This window comes from Orbicella franksi, chromosome 12 (genome assembly GCF_964199315.1).
Source record: "Orbicella franksi chromosome 12, jaOrbFran1.1, whole genome shotgun sequence".
NCBI classification, from domain to species: domain Eukaryota; kingdom Metazoa; phylum Cnidaria; class Anthozoa; order Scleractinia; family Merulinidae; genus Orbicella; species Orbicella franksi.
Window position 1 is genome coordinate 26356480 of NC_138156.1, and position 20265 is coordinate 26376744.

At 38.5% G+C, this 20265-nt stretch overlaps 2 protein-coding genes across 2 annotated transcripts; both read left to right on the forward strand.

The window, feature by feature from the left end:
* Positions 1–51: 51 nt before the first annotated feature.
* LOC145462355 (TBCC domain-containing protein 1-like) lies at positions 52–11543 on the forward strand. Its single transcript, XM_081445847.1, has 19 exons — positions 52–288; positions 1264–1325; positions 1589–1651; positions 2021–2118; positions 2633–2744; positions 3088–3145; positions 3320–3395; positions 3801–3894; positions 4573–4639; positions 5074–5200; positions 5833–5968; positions 6589–6637; positions 7040–7119; positions 7827–7949; positions 8273–8451; positions 8845–8945; positions 9205–9260; positions 9785–9878; positions 10488–11543. Exons 1-19 carry the CDS (start codon positions 202–204, stop codon positions 10557–10559), a joined length of 1734 nt encoding a protein of 577 aa, XP_081301973.1. The 5' UTR covers positions 52–201; the 3' UTR covers positions 10560–11543.
* Positions 11544–12325: 782 nt separating this feature from the next.
* Positions 12326–14457, forward strand: LOC145463497 (uncharacterized). The gene has a single exon (XM_081447245.1). The coding sequence runs from the start codon at positions 12769–12771 to the stop codon at positions 13762–13764; it is 996 nt and encodes a 331-aa protein (XP_081303371.1). The 5' UTR covers positions 12326–12768; the 3' UTR covers positions 13765–14457.
* Positions 14458–20265: the final 5808 nt, after the last annotated feature.

The window sequence follows — 20265 nt, forward strand, 5'->3', positions numbered from 1 at the left end:
TTGCCATGGAAATACTTCATCAGCGCGTGGAATCATGGGTAACAACTCGTACTGTCCCAGAAATCTGAGCGTTCGTGGAATGAAAATGGCGGCAGAAATGCAATGTTATGATGGAAGAAGCCGTAGAGGAAGTTCCTTCAGATTCTCTTGCGGTCTGCATTTAACACCATTTCCTGTTTGGGTTTGATTCCTGTGTGCAGCATGTCTTCCGTGGCCCTCTGGGTGAAGCCTGATGCGTTCGATTTCGGAGCAATCCATGCACCTTTGCCTCCAAAACTGACGTTGCATGTGAGTGTAGCTTGCAAAGACATTTAAGTTTATTTCTTTGAAATAATATTACATTCGTTTTAAACTAGTTTTATTGCATATCTCTGTTTTATTATTTTCATGTCTCAAACGTATTTTTGTCTTCCGTCTCTCTAAAATTTCGGTTTTGTTCGTACTTTTTGTACGGTCGATCGTAACGCGTACAGTTACACTTTTGTACATGATGTAACAATCAAAATCACTCGAGCGATCACCGTCAAATATTTAAACTCAAAGATCTTCAGAGACGTCTTTCTAAGTTTTATTCACAACATAAATCTGAGATTGCCCTCTCAGCTTCACTGCTTCACTCTATGTGAATTTTGTTTCTAACAGATGTCCTCACAAAATTGTATATTTTTGTACTCTGGATTTAGTGCACAACATGCAATTTTTGTTCTTGTGGTATAAGGCAAGCCAGTGTTTTTCTCAGCCATTCAAGGGTGGAGAGTAAAATGAAAAGACCATGAAAAGACCATGAGCGGCCACCTGTTTTTGCTTAGTCCATCAAGTGTCAGACTTACACTCAGATTTTGCATGTTCCAATCGTTTGCATGCTTTCTTTTGCATCACACTTGACAGACTAAGTAAAAAGAGGTACTAGCGTGCTTGTCACTATCATTTGGGTATACAGATGTTGAATGGAATTTCTCTGTTTTCTTAGTAATTAAGGAGTACATTAATCCAAGTAACTGATTTTAAAATTGATGTGCTGTGAAATTGATGAAGCCATAGAAGAATTTAGATGAGCATAGCACTGTTGTTTCTTCCAAAATTTGACACATTCGGTTAGTAGCCATGTAGTATATTGTCATTGTCCTCTGTTAAAGGAAAGCAGTCTTGTTATATTGCCAGCCTACCTTTTCAGTACAAAAGTTGCAGCCTGCAAGAATCAGAGCTAATATCAAGATATTGAAATTATTTATAATTAATTTGTGCCCGGTATTAACTTTTTAGAACTTGTACAAGTTGTCCATTTATGCTAGAAATAAAGGAAAAGCTGGATATCCCAAGATGAGGTACAAATAAATAGTCTTGTGTATTAGCAATTATGTTGTGTAATGGATCAGCCTCCGATGGGAAAGAGAATTTGCTAAACACATTACAGTTGAACCCCACTATTTCGAACACTCAGCAGGAACAAAAAATAGTTCAAAATAGTGGGACATCAAATTTTCTGTCTCGAGCGTTGTATCTTTAAAATTTAATGCTGTTACTTATTATTACTGTTTACGTTTTTGTCCAAATTATTTAACCGAGATTTTTGTTATTTGTTGTTTAGTTACTCAGTGTGGAAACATGTGGCTTGTAACAAGTTACAAATATCTGAGGATCTGGCATGGCTGTAAGTTGTACAGCAAAATAAAATACACCCCAATCTATGGCTCATTAATTAACAATAAAAAGTGCATATAAAAAGATATTTGTGCATGAAAAAATATATCAATTGCATCAAGGAGTCCTCTCAAAAATATGCTGGCAGTTGGTAATTTTAGCTCATTTGTTGCCAGCAATAATTAATTGATCATTTACCACTTAAGTTCACTCTAAAGTTTCTGCAGGACTCCATAGTAGGCAAGGGAAGATATTTCCTGGACATATTTCCTCCAAAGCTGTGGAAGATGTTTTAGAAAGTTTAAATTAAAAGAAATAATGACAGTTAGCACAATATACATCACACAATTAATTGTACTTTTAATTAACATGATTATAGATATTTTGAAACTTTTGATATGTTGAGTGGATCAAGCTTTAAAGAACACTCCAGCTGGAATAAAAGCTTTGCTCAGTGTAAAAGTGTGGAGGAAATTGGTAGGTACAATGCTTTGTTAATATTGCTTGCTAGATAAAGAAACCACCAGCTACTGCTTTCCTATGTTAGTTTAAGAGTCAAATAAATGGGACTACCAATTATTTTGAAGAGCATTCTTATCAAATCTTCCTCTGAGTGTAAATAGTCAAACCTTGAACCTGACCTGTTATTTAAAAGTATAATTAAATTGTCCCAGTTCTCTTTCAGGGCCTCACACTTAGCCTATAAAGTCAGACCCCACGTTTGAAATATTGTCAGTGTATTAACCTGTACTAACCTGTTGTAAATGTGGAAGGAAAGGGCTCATCAGAGGTGAATGTCTTGTGCTCAGTTAGCAGCTTTGCATAACTTACAGGAATGACAAATTGGTAATTAAAACGGGGTATTTCCCAAGAAGGGTGGATAGAACATTCTAAGTGTGTGTGTGTTAAAACTGCATACTCAAATACTGATTTCATCTCAGGGTAGTTTTATTTGAATTTGTTGTTCTTCATCTAACACCTCTCTTTACAGATCATCTCAGATCTCAAGGCTCAGTGAGAACATTGCAGTTCATTTTATTTCTTTACATTCAACAAATCCACAAGATCTCATTTAAAGCGTCACTGGTATCAGGAGGAGAGGAGTATCCTTGTTGTCTCGATCAGCTCTCCATTTACAGCAATAATTATTGAGCTTCACCTTCCCTGCAGTATTAGAATACTTTTCTTTAGCAAACACTTCAATCTACTATATAGCTACATAATATGTACTGACCAATCTGAGAAGAGCTTTTAAACAGATATAAAAGTGTTCTCTTAGGTACATGTAATTCAACCATGCACAGGGCAGCAATGACCATGTTGTAAAAGTAGTAATTGTGTGATTATGCCTACAAGCCAGGTAAAACACGAACAAGTCATTCTCATTAGCTAATAAGAATACGGTGTATATGTTAATGTCAATGTCTATACTTAACTTATAAATAGATGGCCAACACGTTCACGTTCTCCTGACCTAGAGAACAAGGGCTCTGTTGCAGTGAAGGTACATTGTATAGATATGTACAAAGTCATGTAACAACACTCCGTTGATAGTCAACAAACAGCTAACAGTTCAAGAAAAATTTTTTTTTAGCAAATACAAAGCTGTCGTAATGGTCCACAATTTTCAATTTCTACATATATATTTGGTTTTCTTTTTTTCTTTTTCTCTTTGCAGAGTCTTGATGAGCATGATCACATGATGTTTGTGCTGCACCATTTAAATGACATTTTAGAACTCTTAATGGAACCAGGTGAAATAAAATATGTCCTGTTCAAAAAGGAATTTATAACATATACCTCTGACTTCCACAATGTTATTGAAAGAATGAAAATTTTTATTAATCAAATTATTTGTAGGGAGGCTGCATGGCTGAGTGGTCAGTGCATTGGACTCATAATCCAGTGGTCCTGGGTTTGAGTTCTGCTCTGACCACTACCTGGATTTGTGTCATGGTAGCACCAAGTTCAAATCGTTGTCCAGGCTTGTGGATAGCTGACTGGTTTGCCTCTGGCCTGCTGGGATTCTGTTATGTTCAATTTAATTATTTGTTTTAGTTGTTTGCTTGGCCTCACTAGCTTTTGTGCTAGAACCACTGCTGAGGGTAAAAAAAGGTTATTTATTTTGTTGTTGTTTTGCTCATCTCATTTGTTTCTAGAATCCAGTGCAAGCGGCAGTGGTAGTGAAGCCTGCCTCACTGTTGAAGCTCTTGATGCTCTTGGATTTCTCATAACAGGATCAATTGATAGAAGGTTGGTATCTATCTTGTAAAATACTTAACACTTTGTTTGTAAGCCTAGATACATAGGTGTATATCGTTCTGTCTTAAGAAGAGGTTGTTACATACAGCTGTTGTAGAAGCTGCAGCAAGAATGTAACTTTGTAGGTGCAACAATGTAAGAGACAAAGAGGAGGGGGGTGCCCCTCCCACCACCTTGCTTCAGAAAATTTAAAAATTGAAGGATTTTGTACAAAAAGGGCGTATATCACCCAAAAGCGAGACATGTACACCCTTTTTGCACAAAACCTCTCAATTTTCTTGGTTACCAGAGATGCAATTTCTGCCTTTGAGGAGCATTTTGTGATGAAACATTTCAGGCTTGCAGGACTCAAGGTTCTGGGAGTTGGCAGGAGGGGGAGAACCCTACAGGTGTACCACTTGTAGCCCCCCTCCCATATCTGCCTATGGTCAACTAGGGACACTCCTATTTTTGTAGCAGATAACAGACATTGTTAACATAATACGCCGACTTACCAGAGAACACAAGACAAGGCCTTGATCCTGCAAACTGTAGATCCAGGTTTGCACTAGCTATGATCAACAAATGTCAAGCAAGATTTTTCTGGGTATATTTGTCATTGTGAAGAGTAAGTTTTAAACTTAACTTGTGTGCATATCCACTTTGTGATTTTGCATGAATCCTTTCTAGAACCATTCATCCACTACACGAGATAGCTCGTCTTCAGCCAGAACGACCCAAGTGTGGTTACTCCAAGGTAATGTACAAAACTCATAAAACTCTGAAGTCTAACACCGAATTGTTTCCTCGAAAAGTTCTGTATATTTTGTTATTTTTTTCTGCACCCTGCCTGATGGCATTGTCAAATAACTAAATATGGCTTTTATTCTTAGTGTGACTTTTTTTCCCCTTATTTTCGTAATGTGTGACTTTTTTGCTTTTGTTTACAAGAGTGAAAGGACTTTAATTAGCAAATTTGGAAGCATATTTAATTGTTGTAATAAAAGTGAATGTGATCAAAAAAATTATTGTTAGTAATTCAGGTTGTGTCTTTTCAGTTACTAAACTTGATACAACTATGTCTAAAAGTTAATGGTGTATCTTATAACCAAGCGTGTCTTAATTATGACCAAAAAATAGGGAAAATTTTCCTCTGAATTTAATTAATTAGTTCATGCGTCATATTCACAGATCTCCAGGACCTTCTCTTTTCGGCAACTTCAGTCATGGCTGAGATCCAATCTACAGGTAAATCCTTTTGGAGTGTCAGCCATCCTTGCTCATGGATTCAGACAACAACATGAAGTACAAGAACAAAGTAAGGAACTTTACAGCAAAATTATTTATTATAATTAATACACTGAGGTCTGGAGTTTAACCCAGTATTTGATCTAGTAAGAAAATACTTACTAACTGTTAATTACTAATAATTAGGTATTGTTAGGTAAGTAGGCATATAGGTTGAAAGTGCTTTTAATTAACCAAGTGAACTGATTTTGATGCGAAAATAACTTTAATCAGGTCGATCTGTAAGAAAATTAATGTACACCTGCAGATACCTTTTATGACAACAGTCTGTATGCAGGCTTTGAGGATTTTGTTAAGTTTTATGGGGAAAAGGTTGAAGGGAATAATCATAATTTTTTTTTTTTTACAAAATATGCAATGAAATACGATCTTTAATATGTATTTTAATGACAATTTAATTCTCCATGACTGCCTTATAAGCAACAGCTGCAAGGCCAGTGATTCAAAAATCTCTTTTAAACTCATTCAGCTACAGTCGCAACAATCTCATTCCCAGGGTCTCTAATCTTCTTGCCCCACTGGTAGGGTTGGAAGATTAGATCCTGCGAACAAGGTTGCAATCACAGATGTGATAATTGCTTTCAAAATTATTTCAAGTCACAGCAGTGCATGGTAACTAATTCCAGTACACCCTCCTTGCAGATTTTCTAAGCCTTAGTGACACATTTGATGAGCACAGTCTTTTGCGGCACCACGAATCGGAGCCCAGCACTGCCAGCAAGGAAACTTCACTTAATAGGAGTCGCATCATGAGCAATACCAGCTATGCCCCTCCAGAGTATGTATTTCATTATTTGTCTGCTTGAATGTTAATTATGACTCAGTGACTATGAACAATTAATATTTTCAGTGTGTTGTGTGACCAAAACATTTTGGTTTTATTTTGTATACATTTATGCAAAAAGTATTGTATTGTAAGTATAGTGCAAGTACATGTAGCTATATTGGTATTGTAAGTAGTGCAAGTCTAAAGAAAAATACATTTCTTGTATGCACTGTCCTCGGTAGTCAGCAAACCCTAGTCATTAATTAAGTTTAACTACTGTTGCAGGGGGTGGTGATCAATAAAATAATCAACGGAGGGTTTAAAAATTTAATGTTAATTGACAGCTCGAAGTCCCATTTTTGGACAGGATGCGTTGTACACTGTGCAACATTCGAAAACAATAGAAACCCCGCTATCATGTAAACCAAAACAATAGCAAATGAGAGAAAAGGGTAATGGTCAATACTGGGTCTTTAATTCTCATGACTGTTAAGTTAAAGGGTTTAAAAACCAGCAGTGGTGTCTTTTAAAGATCCCACAGATTACATTTAGTGCCACTGATGTGTGAATAACTGGCCAAATGTTTTGTTGGCTGGGAAGACTGGCATTTTTACTTTGCATATGTTTCGTAGGCAGAGGGTCACTATTCTGTCTCAAGTCTGCAAACAGACGATTGCAAAGGTAATAGTGAACAAAACTTACTTTCTAAATTGCTAATTAAAATTAATTTAAGCAGGAAGAAACATACTGTACTGGCAAACTGTTCTAATGAAAAATGCTCAGCTGTGCCCGGCTTCATGTTCACGAAATATTTCAAACTTTGCCCCTTGAGATTCAATACTTGGAGACCTTAAAGCTTATCTTGCAGTAGAAATGAGCCTAAACAAAGAATAAGCACATGGCAAATTGCTGCAGTGTCAAACTCTGTGAAGTGACATGCAGATAACGGCGGAAACCATGTAGATCCATATGATGTCCACAAATTAGACCCATCGACTTCATTTTACACTGATCTGTTATGATCCAAGGCAAGTGCATATATTGGCCCATCATCTGAGTTGATGTTTTGTCGTTCAATCACAGGCAAGTGACTCATACTCTGGAAGCACAGTAAAAGTTCACAGATGCCACTACTCATACATTTATATCCTGTGCCCTTTGAGGTTGGTGAATGAAAATTCTTCTGAATTATTTAGTATACTTATTTGTTTTTTACTCTCACTGGCTCTCTTTGCTGAAATATTAACCTCTTACTTCCCAAGCATGCATGAGGGCTTTACTGGGGAATATTGACCTGAGGTCGGGGAAGTATGGACCAAGAGCAGTGAGTTTCTTAGAAGTAGTTTATTATAATCAGGCACTCGAAAACAAAAAAGTACTCAGCTTATGATCATTTTCATGAAATCAATTGGTATGGCAAAATCCCGACCAAGAAAGAACCAATCAGAATGCTTGGATTTACCTCAAGACAATCTTGCTGTATGATAAATATCAATAGTCATTTCTTTGAGGCACATGCACAGTAATTTACCAACTATAAGTTCTAAGTTCTAATTAATCCGTGTGAGTTCTTTGTACTGCAGTTGTCATTACTGCGGTGATGGTTGTGTTCTTGTCCTTGCAGAAGTATTTCTGTCCTGGATATTCACTTCGCAGTGTTACTATGAATGATGTCTGATAATTTATGATCCCTTGCTACTCTCATTAACAAACTGAGCTCTGTTTCAGTCTGACTCAGCATTACCAGAACAAACTGCAGGTTTTACAATACCACTGATCTTAAGCACTAAGTTAAATTTCAGCCTGTGGTACTTGAGGACATAAACATGTTTAAATCTCTGGTAATAGTTCTGTGAATTTTTGTCTTCAGGGCAGTAACTGTGGAGAACTGTCATAATTCCACAATCGTTCTTGGCGTGGCAAAAACAGCTGTGAACATTATTGGTTGCTGTAATTGTACGTTTTTTGCCGTCTGTGAGAGAATCTCTTTCAGGTTGGTTGCATACATTACACACAAAACTTCTAAGTGACAACGTTAGTTTAGGGCACAATGTGATTGGGTAATTCAACTGACCAATCAGAGTATGTCAGGGATAAGCAGAAGTTCAGTGTTTTGTACCATAACCTCTGAATCAGAACTTTTGGCAGTGTTATGGAGATTTTACCAACGTAAGTGTCTTCATCATCTGTTTTTGTACACTTGGTTGTTAACAAGAATACAGCACGCTGATTTTCATTTTTATTTTTTATTTGTTTTTGGCTTACAACATCGATGGTGTGAATAGTTGCTAACATTCCTCTAACCTTTCGTTTCAGTGGTTGTAGTGACTGTACTTTTAACCTTTGCACGCCAACCAGACCTGTGATTCTTCCGGGCAATGAGAAGCTAGTGCTCGCGCCATACCACACTTACTACCCCACCCTGGAAGAACATTTACAAGGCCCCTGGGGGATACCCATAGAACCGAACTTGTGGAATGATCCTCTTGTACTTGGTGAGAAAACGTTTGGAGATCAATGTATAAAACAAAGCCATAACAAACGATCAGTTAAATAAGAATAGCAATTTGTTAACAGAATTCTATAGTCCTAAAACGTTATTAGTTTTAATCTGACCTCTTTCGAGCAATGTCCTAACACTAATTTCAGGGAATTTTTACTAAAAAATAGCGCGTTAGAGGAGTACCCATATACTTATTTTTTAAAGTTTTTTCGTGTGATTGTCGCATTTCTATCTATAAACCCAGTTGTATGTTCTACGATGTGTCATCAATGATGACGAACATTCGTTTTGGTAGCGAGCAGTTTCGTTATACAGAGGTTGTAATACATGTAGTCATAGTTAGCTTCGTCTAAGTTTTCTTTCTTTCTTTCCTTCCTTTCCTTAGCGCCAGACCGAGCTGAAGGTCCGTCAACTGTTTATCGTGAACTACCACCTCAAGACTTCTTCACATTTACGATTCCATTCTCCATGAGAGGATCAACAGATGTAAGCATTGCTCGATAGCTAATAGGATTTCCAGTGGTTTCCATGGTTTTAGAATATCATGACCCACTACAGATGACAGCCACTTCGAATAGATCTGGTTTTACAGCACTGTTGTTTAATATTAAGGGGATTACCTTATTTATGACAGTTACTGGAAAACGTTTAAACCCACGGCCGTTGCTTGACTAACATATTGAAACGTTAGAATTGATTTCCGTGTATTCAACTTCTAACTGTGTGCTTCTATTTCATCGATCAGGGACCACCCATTCCACTCCCAAAAAAGTATGAAAAGGCGTTGAAAGAAAGAGAAAAGTAAGTATTTTAGTAGCTAATTCGCCTTACAATCTTAAAATTCTATTTTACCTTTGTCCTGCCGACAATTCAAGATTTGGCGATTCAAGATCTGGCAATTCAAGATATGGCACTTAAAGATTTGATATTCAAGATTACGCAATTCAAGAGTTGGCAATTCTAGATTTGGCAATTGATATGGCTTGCCAAATATTTAAAATTCAAGATTTGAAAATTCAAGACTTGGTTTGCCAAATATTGAGAATTCAAGATTTGGCTTGCCAAATATTGAAAATTTAACATTTGATAATTCATTATTTTGCGTGCTAAATATTGAATGCCAGTTCAAGTGATAGGAGTGGTGAATGCTAAAGACTTCAATGCAAGTGTTTAAAAAACACGTGAAATTCGACGAAAATTTTGCGAGAGCCAAGATTTTTGAAGGGCTGTTCACCACCCATTGTTTTGTTCTTTTTGCTTGGTTGTTGCTGTCGCGGTCATGGTGATTGTCTTTGTGATTTTATTGGTTCTTATTTTCTTTGCAGAGCTATCAACAACTGGTACCAAGTGGTGAAAACATCGTCGCTGTCGAAGCAGCAAAGAAGACAGCTCCAGAAAGATGTACAAGATAGATTTCAGGTTAGGAAACAAAGGTTGTTTGCCGTTTACCCACAAATTCCGAAAATTTCGGGCAGAATGTAAGCGGTAAGACAATTTCAGCTCGACCGACCGGAAAATTTTCGAAATAAACCGAAATATCCGAATGGAAAATGTGCTTACATGTATCATTTGCAATTCTTGACCGCCATCTTGGAATTATCAGTTAGAACTCATGGCAGGCTCTCTCGGTAAACTGGGCCCGGAATTGTTGAGTAAATGGCCAATCCGAACGGAACTTACCACCAGGCATTTTTGCTTACCATTTGCACAAACCGTTGACAAACTGGCTTCTCTGTGTAAGTGATAAACAACCAATGTAATTCAGTGGTGTCCAGTTTGAAATATTACATGCACTTGTGTAATTCATTTTGAGTTGGTGATAAATTATATTTTTGGAAGGTTCTGGATGGGTGTGCTGAATTTTCTGTGAAATTTTCGGCAATTTCTCAGCTATGAATGAAAATTTCAGTCTCCGGCACTCTTTAAATTTTGAGGATCTCAGACCTCACTTACCGGTCAAAAACGTGTAACTTCTCAGTTGGTAGTATATTATAACAATTCTCAGTTACCATCTGACTTTTGTTTTAGGAATGGCTGGCAGACAGTGGTCACGCGACGCAGTTGAATGGTCTTGTACCTGCACACTCAGGAAAGTCTTAAAAGGAAGAAGCAGAAAATCGCAATTGCTATAGTTACTATGAAGTGAAAGCTACAGTGCAGCAACATGCAAAGAAAGACAAAGAATCCATCACCAGAAGTTATAAGGGCTTCCTGATCAAAACTTAACTCCAAGGTTTAGCACTTCCCGCAATTGGCATAGTTGTTTGATCACTCAATTTTTCGTCGTTATCTGCGTAGAAAAAAGAAGGAAGCAGAGCCCTTAGTCAAGTTATGAAGATTGGATGCGTGGTTATACATGAATAGAAGCGTGTACAAGAGTAGAAGCAGTTGACAATATGGCTTGTCTCACCCAGATTACTGTGCCATTTACAGGAGCTAGTGAACACTAACTCGCAGAGGGAAACGGAATTCCTACTCCGGTATCCAAGTGAAGATTATATACGAAGATGTCAACGAGTGTCACAACCTCTGTATCACCCCGTTTCTTATGCACACTAAGAGAATGCCTTAACTCAGCAGAAAAAAAAAAGACAGTTCTGCATTCCGGTGAACGAAACAAATAACCTGGGATAATTGACTAGATGCCGAGTTACGCTCATCCGATATCAAATCATCAATTGTTAACTCAGGTTGTATTTTTTTCGTCAACCCGCGTTTCGTCACTAAGTTTCAGTTTAACAAATTGAGAGAGAGATTTATTTATAATTTATAAAACTGAATTCGATGTAATTAGATAACTGTAACTTTCCACAACCAGGTCCAGAGATTTATAGCGTGTAGCTATACAAGACCTCAAGTTGAAATGCTTCAGTCGTTGTTTCGAGGCCTCCCCTGTCTGTTTGTCTGCAGAATCTCAAATTCATCAGTAGCATGGACAAAAATAACTGATACTTGGAATAAAGCTTTACGTTTGTTTATTTTGCCCTTTTTTCCTCTTTTGGAAACGGACCCATTTTGGGCAGAGAACATGAGTATGTTTTGCACCGTTTGCTGAATTTTTAATAAAAGAAAACAGAAACTGACAATTGTACGGCACAATGAACTAAAAAGTACTTAAGGTCGCTTTTGGTATTCCTAATTTTGCAAACTACAATAAATGGTGTAGTCATAGCTAGAAGTGCTTTACACAAAAGCACAGGCAAACGTAATATTAGGTGGAAAAGAAGAAATGGCTTTGAAACGTTAGGGACATTTTAATTAAGCAGGTTGTTTTTCAATGGTTACACACACCCTATCTTAAAGTACCAGCTCCACTCTCGCAAGGGCCCTCTCGCAAAATATTCAGCCCGAGGTTCAGCGGCCAGGTTACATTAAGGCTTAATATTGCGCTCCTTCCCAGAGCCTCCGCTTCTCTAGGTCACGTAGTCGGCAAAACGGAGTGAGCTACAAGACTCGTAACGCCCTCGTAACGACATTTTATAAAAACGAGTAGCACTGGGGATGAAAATGCTATCAAGACATAGCACTCTTATTCCCATCTAAGGAAAAGAAAAAGGCCAAATTGAGTCTACTTTAGGAAAATATGAAAACATCACGTCCTCCTTATGCTTGAGTCACTATAGGTTAGAGTAGTAGCGCAGAACCAAAGTGAATACGAATTACTTTCTACACACTTCAGTGAAATCTTCAGTTTTTCCGCTCCAGTGAACAGTCAGAAATAGCAGACAACCTCGTTCCCAGGCTCTCTCTCCTCTGCCACCAACGACAGGAAGCAGACTAGAGAGACAAACAACAGACTGCAAGGCTGATACTACGTGAAAAACGTTTCGAAACACCAACATGACAAGAACCGAAAAAGTAGGATTGCAACAGTGGACAGCTGTTTCGTCCTTCTTGGGGCTCGTCAGCACTGTGTAGCGAAGATATGTAACGCCAGCCCAACAGCCAACGCACGTAAATTGCAAAATGACCCGTTCACTGTATCAAGTTCCGTACTTTGAACTCACTTGCGCCCCGAACCACGTGTTGCCACATCACGTGTTTCGGGGCGCAAGGAGATTGGTCAAGATTGGTGTCTCGCAAAGCAATAGAATAAATGTGGCTGGACAACGGCAGCTTAAACATTTAAACATTCAACCACATGGATCGAGCTTGAATAACAACTAGAGCAAAAGACCGGAAGTTTCGTCTGCAGTTTCCTGGAACCGTGACTCTCAATTATTCCGCGAACATATTCAAAGGAATCGGTGCTAGCACCTGTAAAAGAAACCAGGCTTCTACGAATCGTTGAGGCATTTGGATATCAAGAATGGCTTCTAATACCCCAGAAGAACCGATTGCTAAAAGAACTCGCTTAGAAGAATCCGACGAAGAATCAAATACGTCGGTACGCTACAAAACAATTAAGCTCGACATGAACAAGTACGCTCGTTGGGTTGGACAACTCTCGCCAGAAGGTTTGGTGAACGTTTTTGAGATCGGTGTCAAAGTAAAAGAGTCCGCCATATTGACTGTGGACGTGAGCAAAAACGTTCTAGAAGACGCCTTTGCTTCACACATGCGACCGGTTCAAACACTGAATGAGAGTATAGATGCATCGGAGAAAGCAATAAAAAGTCAAATTTCTGAGGGAATCAAAGAATGTAAAGATAAAATAGATAGGATATCCCAAAGTTTGTCGAAACCTGCGATCAAAGGAGCTATGGGGGAATTGACTGTGGAAAAAATCCTGAAAGATCGCTTTCGTAATTTCACCGTGAAGGACGTCGCCAGATCGGGCCAAAAGGGAAAGGGCGACTATGCCGTGGAAACAGCATCTGGCCACAAGATAATGATTGAAGTTAAAAACCGAGTGGATTCAGTTCCTCCGAAGGAGAGCCAGAAATTTGAGGAGGGCCTCGCAAAGTCTTCTGAGGTTAAAGTGGGAATTATGTTTTCGCTATGTAGTGGGATTTCCAACCATTCTCAAAATGGAGACTTCGAAGTGGCATTCGATCAAAGTAAAAACCAGTATCGGATATATGTGCCCAATGCAATGACAGATTCAGACGGAAACCGAGTCATGTGGAGTGTGCTCATGGCCGAGCAGCTGGCAGGAATAAACACAGAATTGACAGACAGCCAAGTACAGGGTCTGGAGCAGATCTGCGACCAATTTAAGAAGGACGTGGAGCACAGCAAGAGATGCGAGGATAGTCTGAAGAGTCTGGAAGTGGCTATGAACAAGTTGAAAGAAGAGCTCGTGCCCTTTCTCGAAACCGTGAAGAAAACACAGACAAGCTTAAACGGACTGCTACACCAGTAGTTTATTTTGCCCTCACTCTAAACTGAAGTAAAGTTCCGCGTGGAAGTGTGAATTTGATCCAAGCCCGATAGCAGTTTGTTATCTACATGTAGTAGTGCATCAGTGCTTAATTTGTTTAAGCTCACTGTGAAAATATAATGTTTTATTCTCTTTGTTTATGCTACCTTATCCCGTCCAATGCTAATTAGCGGATAGATTTCTGTTCATTGTTGATTACTTGAGTGTGTTTACTACTAGACAAGAATCAAGCGAAACCATTTAAACCGTAAGTTGTGTCACAGTTCCTCAACAAATCATTTGCATTGCAATATTATTGTGATTTTACCGCCAAGACTATACTAAGGACTGTGGTATTGTATTGCAGATTCAGTTCATTTTATATAGTGCTTTTTTACCTCTTATGCATAGATTGTTTACATTTAGGTTTATAACAGGCCCCTTGAACAAGGTACTAACTTTGTACCTGAAGAGGGCACTCTTCTTTGCAGTTTGAGAGCTATTATCATTTTTGTATATAGCTGTTTTTACTTGCTTGCTCAGTTAAAAGCCGCTATCACGGACTAGCATCGTTAAGAAACTCATATTGGGCGTTTCCCCTTCTTGAAAAATAGAGGACTCCGAAAAATTGATATGCCCCGTGATAAACAAACTAAGTACAGTTAATAAAGCGTGTGTCAATGTCCAAAAAATAAATTGCACATCATTCGAATGAGACAAAAAATGCTACCTTTGCCATTGGACCGATGTTTCTACATAGTATTCCTTTAATGCAGATCATTTGATACGTCCATTCACATCCACATCATCATCATCATCTCTGAGGAGAGAGGACCTGATTCCTAGAATCAACGATAGGCAACAGCCAAAATCGGCAGGCATTATATAGCAGTGCATTAATCATGCAACCGGAAGCGTACAGTAGTCGTTTTGTTGTTCCCAGAAACAAGTTCAGTTGAATTCCGCGAAGTGTTCATGTAGCGAAAACAGACTAAAAGACCAGATAATTGGGAAAAAAAAATAACCACAAAGAGAAATTTTCATAATACAAATGCCGTTTTTGAAAACGTAATCAAAGAGTTTCAGATTGCAAAAGAAATCGTGGGTTGAATGGCAAAAGGTCCGAGAGATATTTTAAGGTGTACACCCCGCCGTATTTGGTCAAGTAAGGGTTGTTTAATTTACAGTATTTATGCTCCAGTGAAACACAATATTCATAATTACGTGATCATTTTCCTGATACACCCCAGTTACGCCAAACAAAAGACCGGAAACTGAGAATAGCTGCGTCGCTTTCAGTTTCCAAGAAACCTGAATACACCGATTCCAGAAAAAACCGGAAGTTGCACGTAAGCGAGGCTTAATAGCCCTCGAGCTTTCAAGATGGCGGACGAAATGCTGGGGAAGAACGAAAAAATTCGAATGTATGTAAGTTAGAGCTACTTGTCTGGAGCAAATGTGGTAAAGAAAAGGAAAATAGTTGGATACAAGTGTTGTGCGGCTGCAAACTCTAATAATCGAAGCAAAAACCGACCTGATTTATCATTTCCACGACTGAGTTTCCTTCGGACAAGCTAGCCAGATAAACAAAGAAGAAAAAAGTGGGAAATACTTATGCAAAGGGGAGATGTCTATTTTACCTTGGTAGGAAATAATTTTTGTTGTTCCGAGCACTTCTTGCCAAGCGATTTTAAACTGAGTACACTTTTTGAAACTGGAAGCCGTACCCTCGGCTTTCCCTTGGGCAAAAGTTGATGAGGAATCTCTGTGTAGAGCAAAATATGTGATGCATCTGAGTCTGGCAGAAGTCTGGCATATGAATACCCATCAGCTTCAATCAACTTAGGAATTAATCAGTTTTCATGCCTCTGAGGTAAACAGAAAACGTTTCCCAAAAACAATGTTGAATGTGGAAGAACATTAGTGATTTAAATACAGCCATTGATGAATTTTGAATATTTTTTACTCGCTTAATATTTCAGCAAGATCTGGCTTTTAGGTTTAATGTTTAAGAACTAGCAGTGTCAGATAAATTATTGCATGGGCCAATTTCCTGCACTTGATGTTGCGGAGCCAGCCCATTAATTATTTACCTGAAGTTTTTTCAGGCTGAATTTGAAAACATAAGGTGCAGAATAGACTGCAGAGAGACAAAAGGTCAGACACCCAAGACCTGGACACCCAAAAGTAAACTTTACTCTGAATTAAAGTCTCACAACACATTTTAAGGCCTTGTAAGAATTTTCCTTAATGTCGTAGATTTGATAGACAGCTTGTACTGGTAAGCAGGAAGGTTATAATCTTCATCCCTTCTATGCAACCAAGTAAATCAGAACTGACTATAATTTTAACACCAATTTTCTAAGGAAGACTGTTTTCCAACCATGAACCAGAACTGCAAATGTAAGAATACAAGCTTAAATGGCTATTAGGAGAATAAATGGATGGCATATATTTGAGGGTGTAACTCCACTAAGGTTGTGTACAGTTGTTAATCAACCCTGGATAGTGAGCTATTTGCTTGTAAACTGGCGGAAAAAAAACTTATCTGACGTTTATTTGTCGTTTGGTAGTGACTTTAAACAGAGTACATGATATTGTTCATCAGTGGTAAATAAATATTTGGTAATTTCCACCGTACTGAAATTGTGCATTATGTGGCTTCATGTTCTATTTTTTGGCACAGGGTGTAACATAGAAGGACACATGGTAGAGCTGGTGTATATTATTTTGACCTCATTGAGAATTTCCTACATTGTATGATCTTATAGATTCCCAATTGTTCTGAACTATTTTGAAATATTCATTCAAATATTCATTACCACAGAAAAACTAGAAGTAGCTGAATTCTTTCATATTAGATGCTGGACAAACTTTTTGGACCTTTGATATACATTATTTATTCTGGCTTTAGCAATAATCACATCGTGTAAGGTCATCTCTAAGCATTAGGTAAGCCAATTCATATATAATATATTTATCATAAATTGTTCAATATTCTTTAGCATCTCCTTCCACCATTCTATGTCTAAGGCAATTTGCTCATTAAAAATTCGCAGTTACTTCCAATTTATAGCCAGGAAATTCCAAAGTCTGTTCACAACAAAGAGTAGTTGTTGTACATGGTACATCATAAACTGAAGTTCATATGACTCTTGTTTACTTTTAAACCAGTGTCAAACATTTTGCATATTGATTTTATAAGGCAATCTTTCATGGTCTCACTATCCATAACAGTGACATTCCTAGCTCAAATTATTTCATGGAGATTGCTCTAACTTGGGTCTGTAACCTGAGTCCAGCTGGGGGACCTTGGGGAGGCCCCCAAAATTTCCCTTTTCTCTTGAACAAAAAGAAAAGCATTTTGTTACTTGCACCTTCGTCTATCCCTGTTGATGCATTATTTCAGTGTACTTGTCCATTACTAGTTGCTAGTTTTCTAGGCCATCTTTCATGGCATGTGACCGATAGTCTTTGTTACACTGTAGTACACTTCACTGATAATTTTATTAGTGATTTGACTGATGAATCAGCTTTGTGATTGCATCCTACCCTGTAACGCAATGATGCTGTCACTCTACCGAACCCTTGCTTATACCATTCTTGGCGAGTAGATCGTGGTCTTGTTTGATACTCTGATTAGCATCTTTTGAACTGAAGGATTTCCCTTTATTCTCCAACACTGATTGTTAATTTATGAAGAGAGATTGGGTGTTCTCTAACTTGAGAAGACTGAAGTCGTCAGTGAAAAATGAATCAGCCGTAGGAAATTTGTTCAAGTGTTTTGTTGCAATATTCCCGATATCCGGCACAATTTTTAAATTTACTTCCCTATGTTCTTTCGAGCTCTTGCTTCATCAGTTTTACTACTTTAAGCTACTTTAGCTTTAGTAAAGTATTCTTCGGGTCAGGGTCGTAAACGTTTACAATTTTCATTTCATTCAGATTCTTTTTCCTAAACCGACCATGAACAAAGTTCTTTTAGGCAATAAAAATGGTGAGAACAGGTTGTTTTTGCGCATATTGGAGATGGAGACAATCGAAGGATGGAAAACATACCCGTCTAAAAGTTCCTTTATTTTGCCCCTTTGATTTATACGGCGACTTTTAAGCCAGAATTTCGATTGGCTGAGTGTCAATTTTTCAATGTTCTTCGCTCACACTGACGCCGGGAATATCATCAGAAGAGAGATTGGCCTTTCTTCTTCGTTCGCCATGTTGCTTTATTTATTGCAAGGGCTATTAAGCCTCGTTTCGGTGCAACTACCGGTTTTTTTCTGGAATCGGTGTATTCTAGATTATTCTGCGAACTTAGCTTGCCTTAGCGGCTTAAGTTGCTCAGGTCTCATTGGAAAGAGTTGAAAAAAGCTCAGTCTTGTATAGTGAAGATGGATTCCAACTGCGGTGAACCTAGTTTGAAAAGAGCACGATCGGAACACGTACGCCTCATTAAACTTGATTTGGCCAAGTACGACAACTCCGTTCAAAAGTTGTCCGATGAAGAGCTTGTGAAAATTTTTGAGCTGGGGCTTAAAGTCCGAGAATCCGCCATTTTGACTGTAGACAACCAGAAGATGTTAGAAGATGCACTGGCTTCCAAAATGAAACCAGTCCATGACAGTGTAGCGAAAATCGAACAGCAAGTTATCAAGCAAGTCGAAGAAGTGAAGAAAAAGGTCACTCAAGATGTTGGCGAGCAAATGAAAGAAGTGAGAACGAACGTGGAGGGTTTAAAGGGAGATGTGACCAAGCATTTGACGACAATCAAAGACGAGCTATCTGGTAGAGTTGATACGGTGGCCCAGAAGGTTCAACCTCTTGATGTTTTAAACAGCACCGTGAATCAGTCAGCCGAAGGTATCAAAACCCAGTTAAGTAGAGAGATCAAAGAATCTGAAGGACGGGTTGCTTTTGACCTGGCCGCGTGCAAGCAGAAATTGGAGAGTATATCGACCTCTCTTGAGAAACCCAGTTCCAAAGGCGCTCGCGCTGAAAGGAAGGTAATAGATATTTTGAAGGAACGCCTGACTTCCTTTTCTTGTTCTGACACATCTTCTGAGGCAGGTAAAGGAGATATAAAGGTCCAAACTCCCAACAACCACAGCATCATGATCGAAGTCAAGAACAAGAATGCGCCCGTGCCTAAAAGTGAAATTGAGTCATTCGAAGAGAACCTCAAGAAGTCACCCCAGTTTAAGGTGGGCATCTTGCTGTCGATGACCAGTGGTATCGCTCGACGATGTAGAGAAGGAAGGTTTGAAGTTGCTGTTAATCCACAGAAGCAGTATCTGATCTACGTGCCAAACGCATACGCGAGCAACGAAGACCATCTGATAGTGTGGAGTGTGGTAATGGCTGAACAGCTGGCCAACCTGGAGGGAGACTTGGATGGAACGAAGATTCAAGGACTGAACCTGATCTACGACAAGTTTAAAAACAACATCGAGCATAGCAAGCAGTGCAAATCGAGTCTCGAGGCCCTGGAGACCTCCGTGGAAAAACTGAAGAGTAGTATCATCCCAATCCTCGAGACCATTGATGAAACGAAGAACGACATCTACAAACTGTTACACTAGCTAGTTCAGTTAAAACACTGCCTGCTCGCTCTTTGCTGTTTTTTTTTCTATAGTTTTAAAGAATTTTTATGTACTCTTTGAAAAAGTAGTGTAAAATATTTTCTGAATTGGCAGTGTTTTACAATTTTTGTCATGAGAACACTGAGAAAGATAGCTAACCTTGCTGCTTCAGTTAAGTATAGACGTGTTGGACTTTGATTTCGCCTTGATTTGCTTTTAGCATATAATATATATAGAGACTGCATTAGTGTTTTGCCGTCAAGCATTAACAGTAAATTAGCTCTGCTTTGCGATATTTCTTGTGTTTTCTTGTTAGTCACTTTAGTTATACAATAAAATAACTTTATTGTACATATAGCGAGAATTTTAGGCAATAAACCTTGCAAATAGAATTCTATATGTGCTATATTTCCACATGTGAAAAAAGCGATACGTCCAATCAGCTTCGCGTATAGCGTTCTTCCCATGTGGAAATACAACCAATCACCGTTCAGATTGAATCACTTCGCCAATCAGAGTTAAGCACTCAAATGGCTTTAGAGAAGCGCGGTCTTGAAATCAGCGCCCGCTTGAAGTTTGTGTTTCGAGAACATGGCTTCGGCTTCCCGTTTTAGTTCACTTTCGGAAAAACAGCAGCGGAATATATCCAACATCTCGAGCGCTAGAACTTCAGTTTGAGAATCAATGGCCATTTAAGAAACTGAGGAAGTAAATTTAACATCAGAAAGCCAACAAAATTCAAGGAGGAACATTCAAATTTAAACAGTGTGAGTCAAAGAGTCCGAATTTGTCTTTGCACAGCGCGAAGCGCCGCCGTTACATGATTAAATCTGAGAGTGATTAGGGACAAACGAAAAGATTTCACTCTATGTATTTACGAATTCTCCCGTATTATATTTAAGCTTGAGTAGGCTCTTTGTCCGCCTGT

Excerpts from the sequence above, each read along its gene's own strand:
- LOC145462355 (XM_081445847.1), top strand. The coding sequence starts at position 202 with ATGTCTTCCGTGGCCCTCTGGGTGAAGCCTGATGCGTTCGATTTCGGA. Across the intron at positions 4,640-5,073 it reads CCAAGTGTGGTTACTCCAAG|ATCTCCAGGACCTTCTCTTT; the intron begins GTAATGTACAAA and ends TCATATTCACAG. Across the intron at positions 6,638-7,039 it reads GCAAACAGACGATTGCAAAG|GCAAGTGACTCATACTCTGG; the intron begins GTAATAGTGAAC and ends GTTCAATCACAG.
- LOC145463497 (XM_081447245.1), top strand. The coding sequence starts at position 12,769 with ATGGCTTCTAATACCCCAGAAGAACCGATTGCTAAAAGAACTCGCTTA.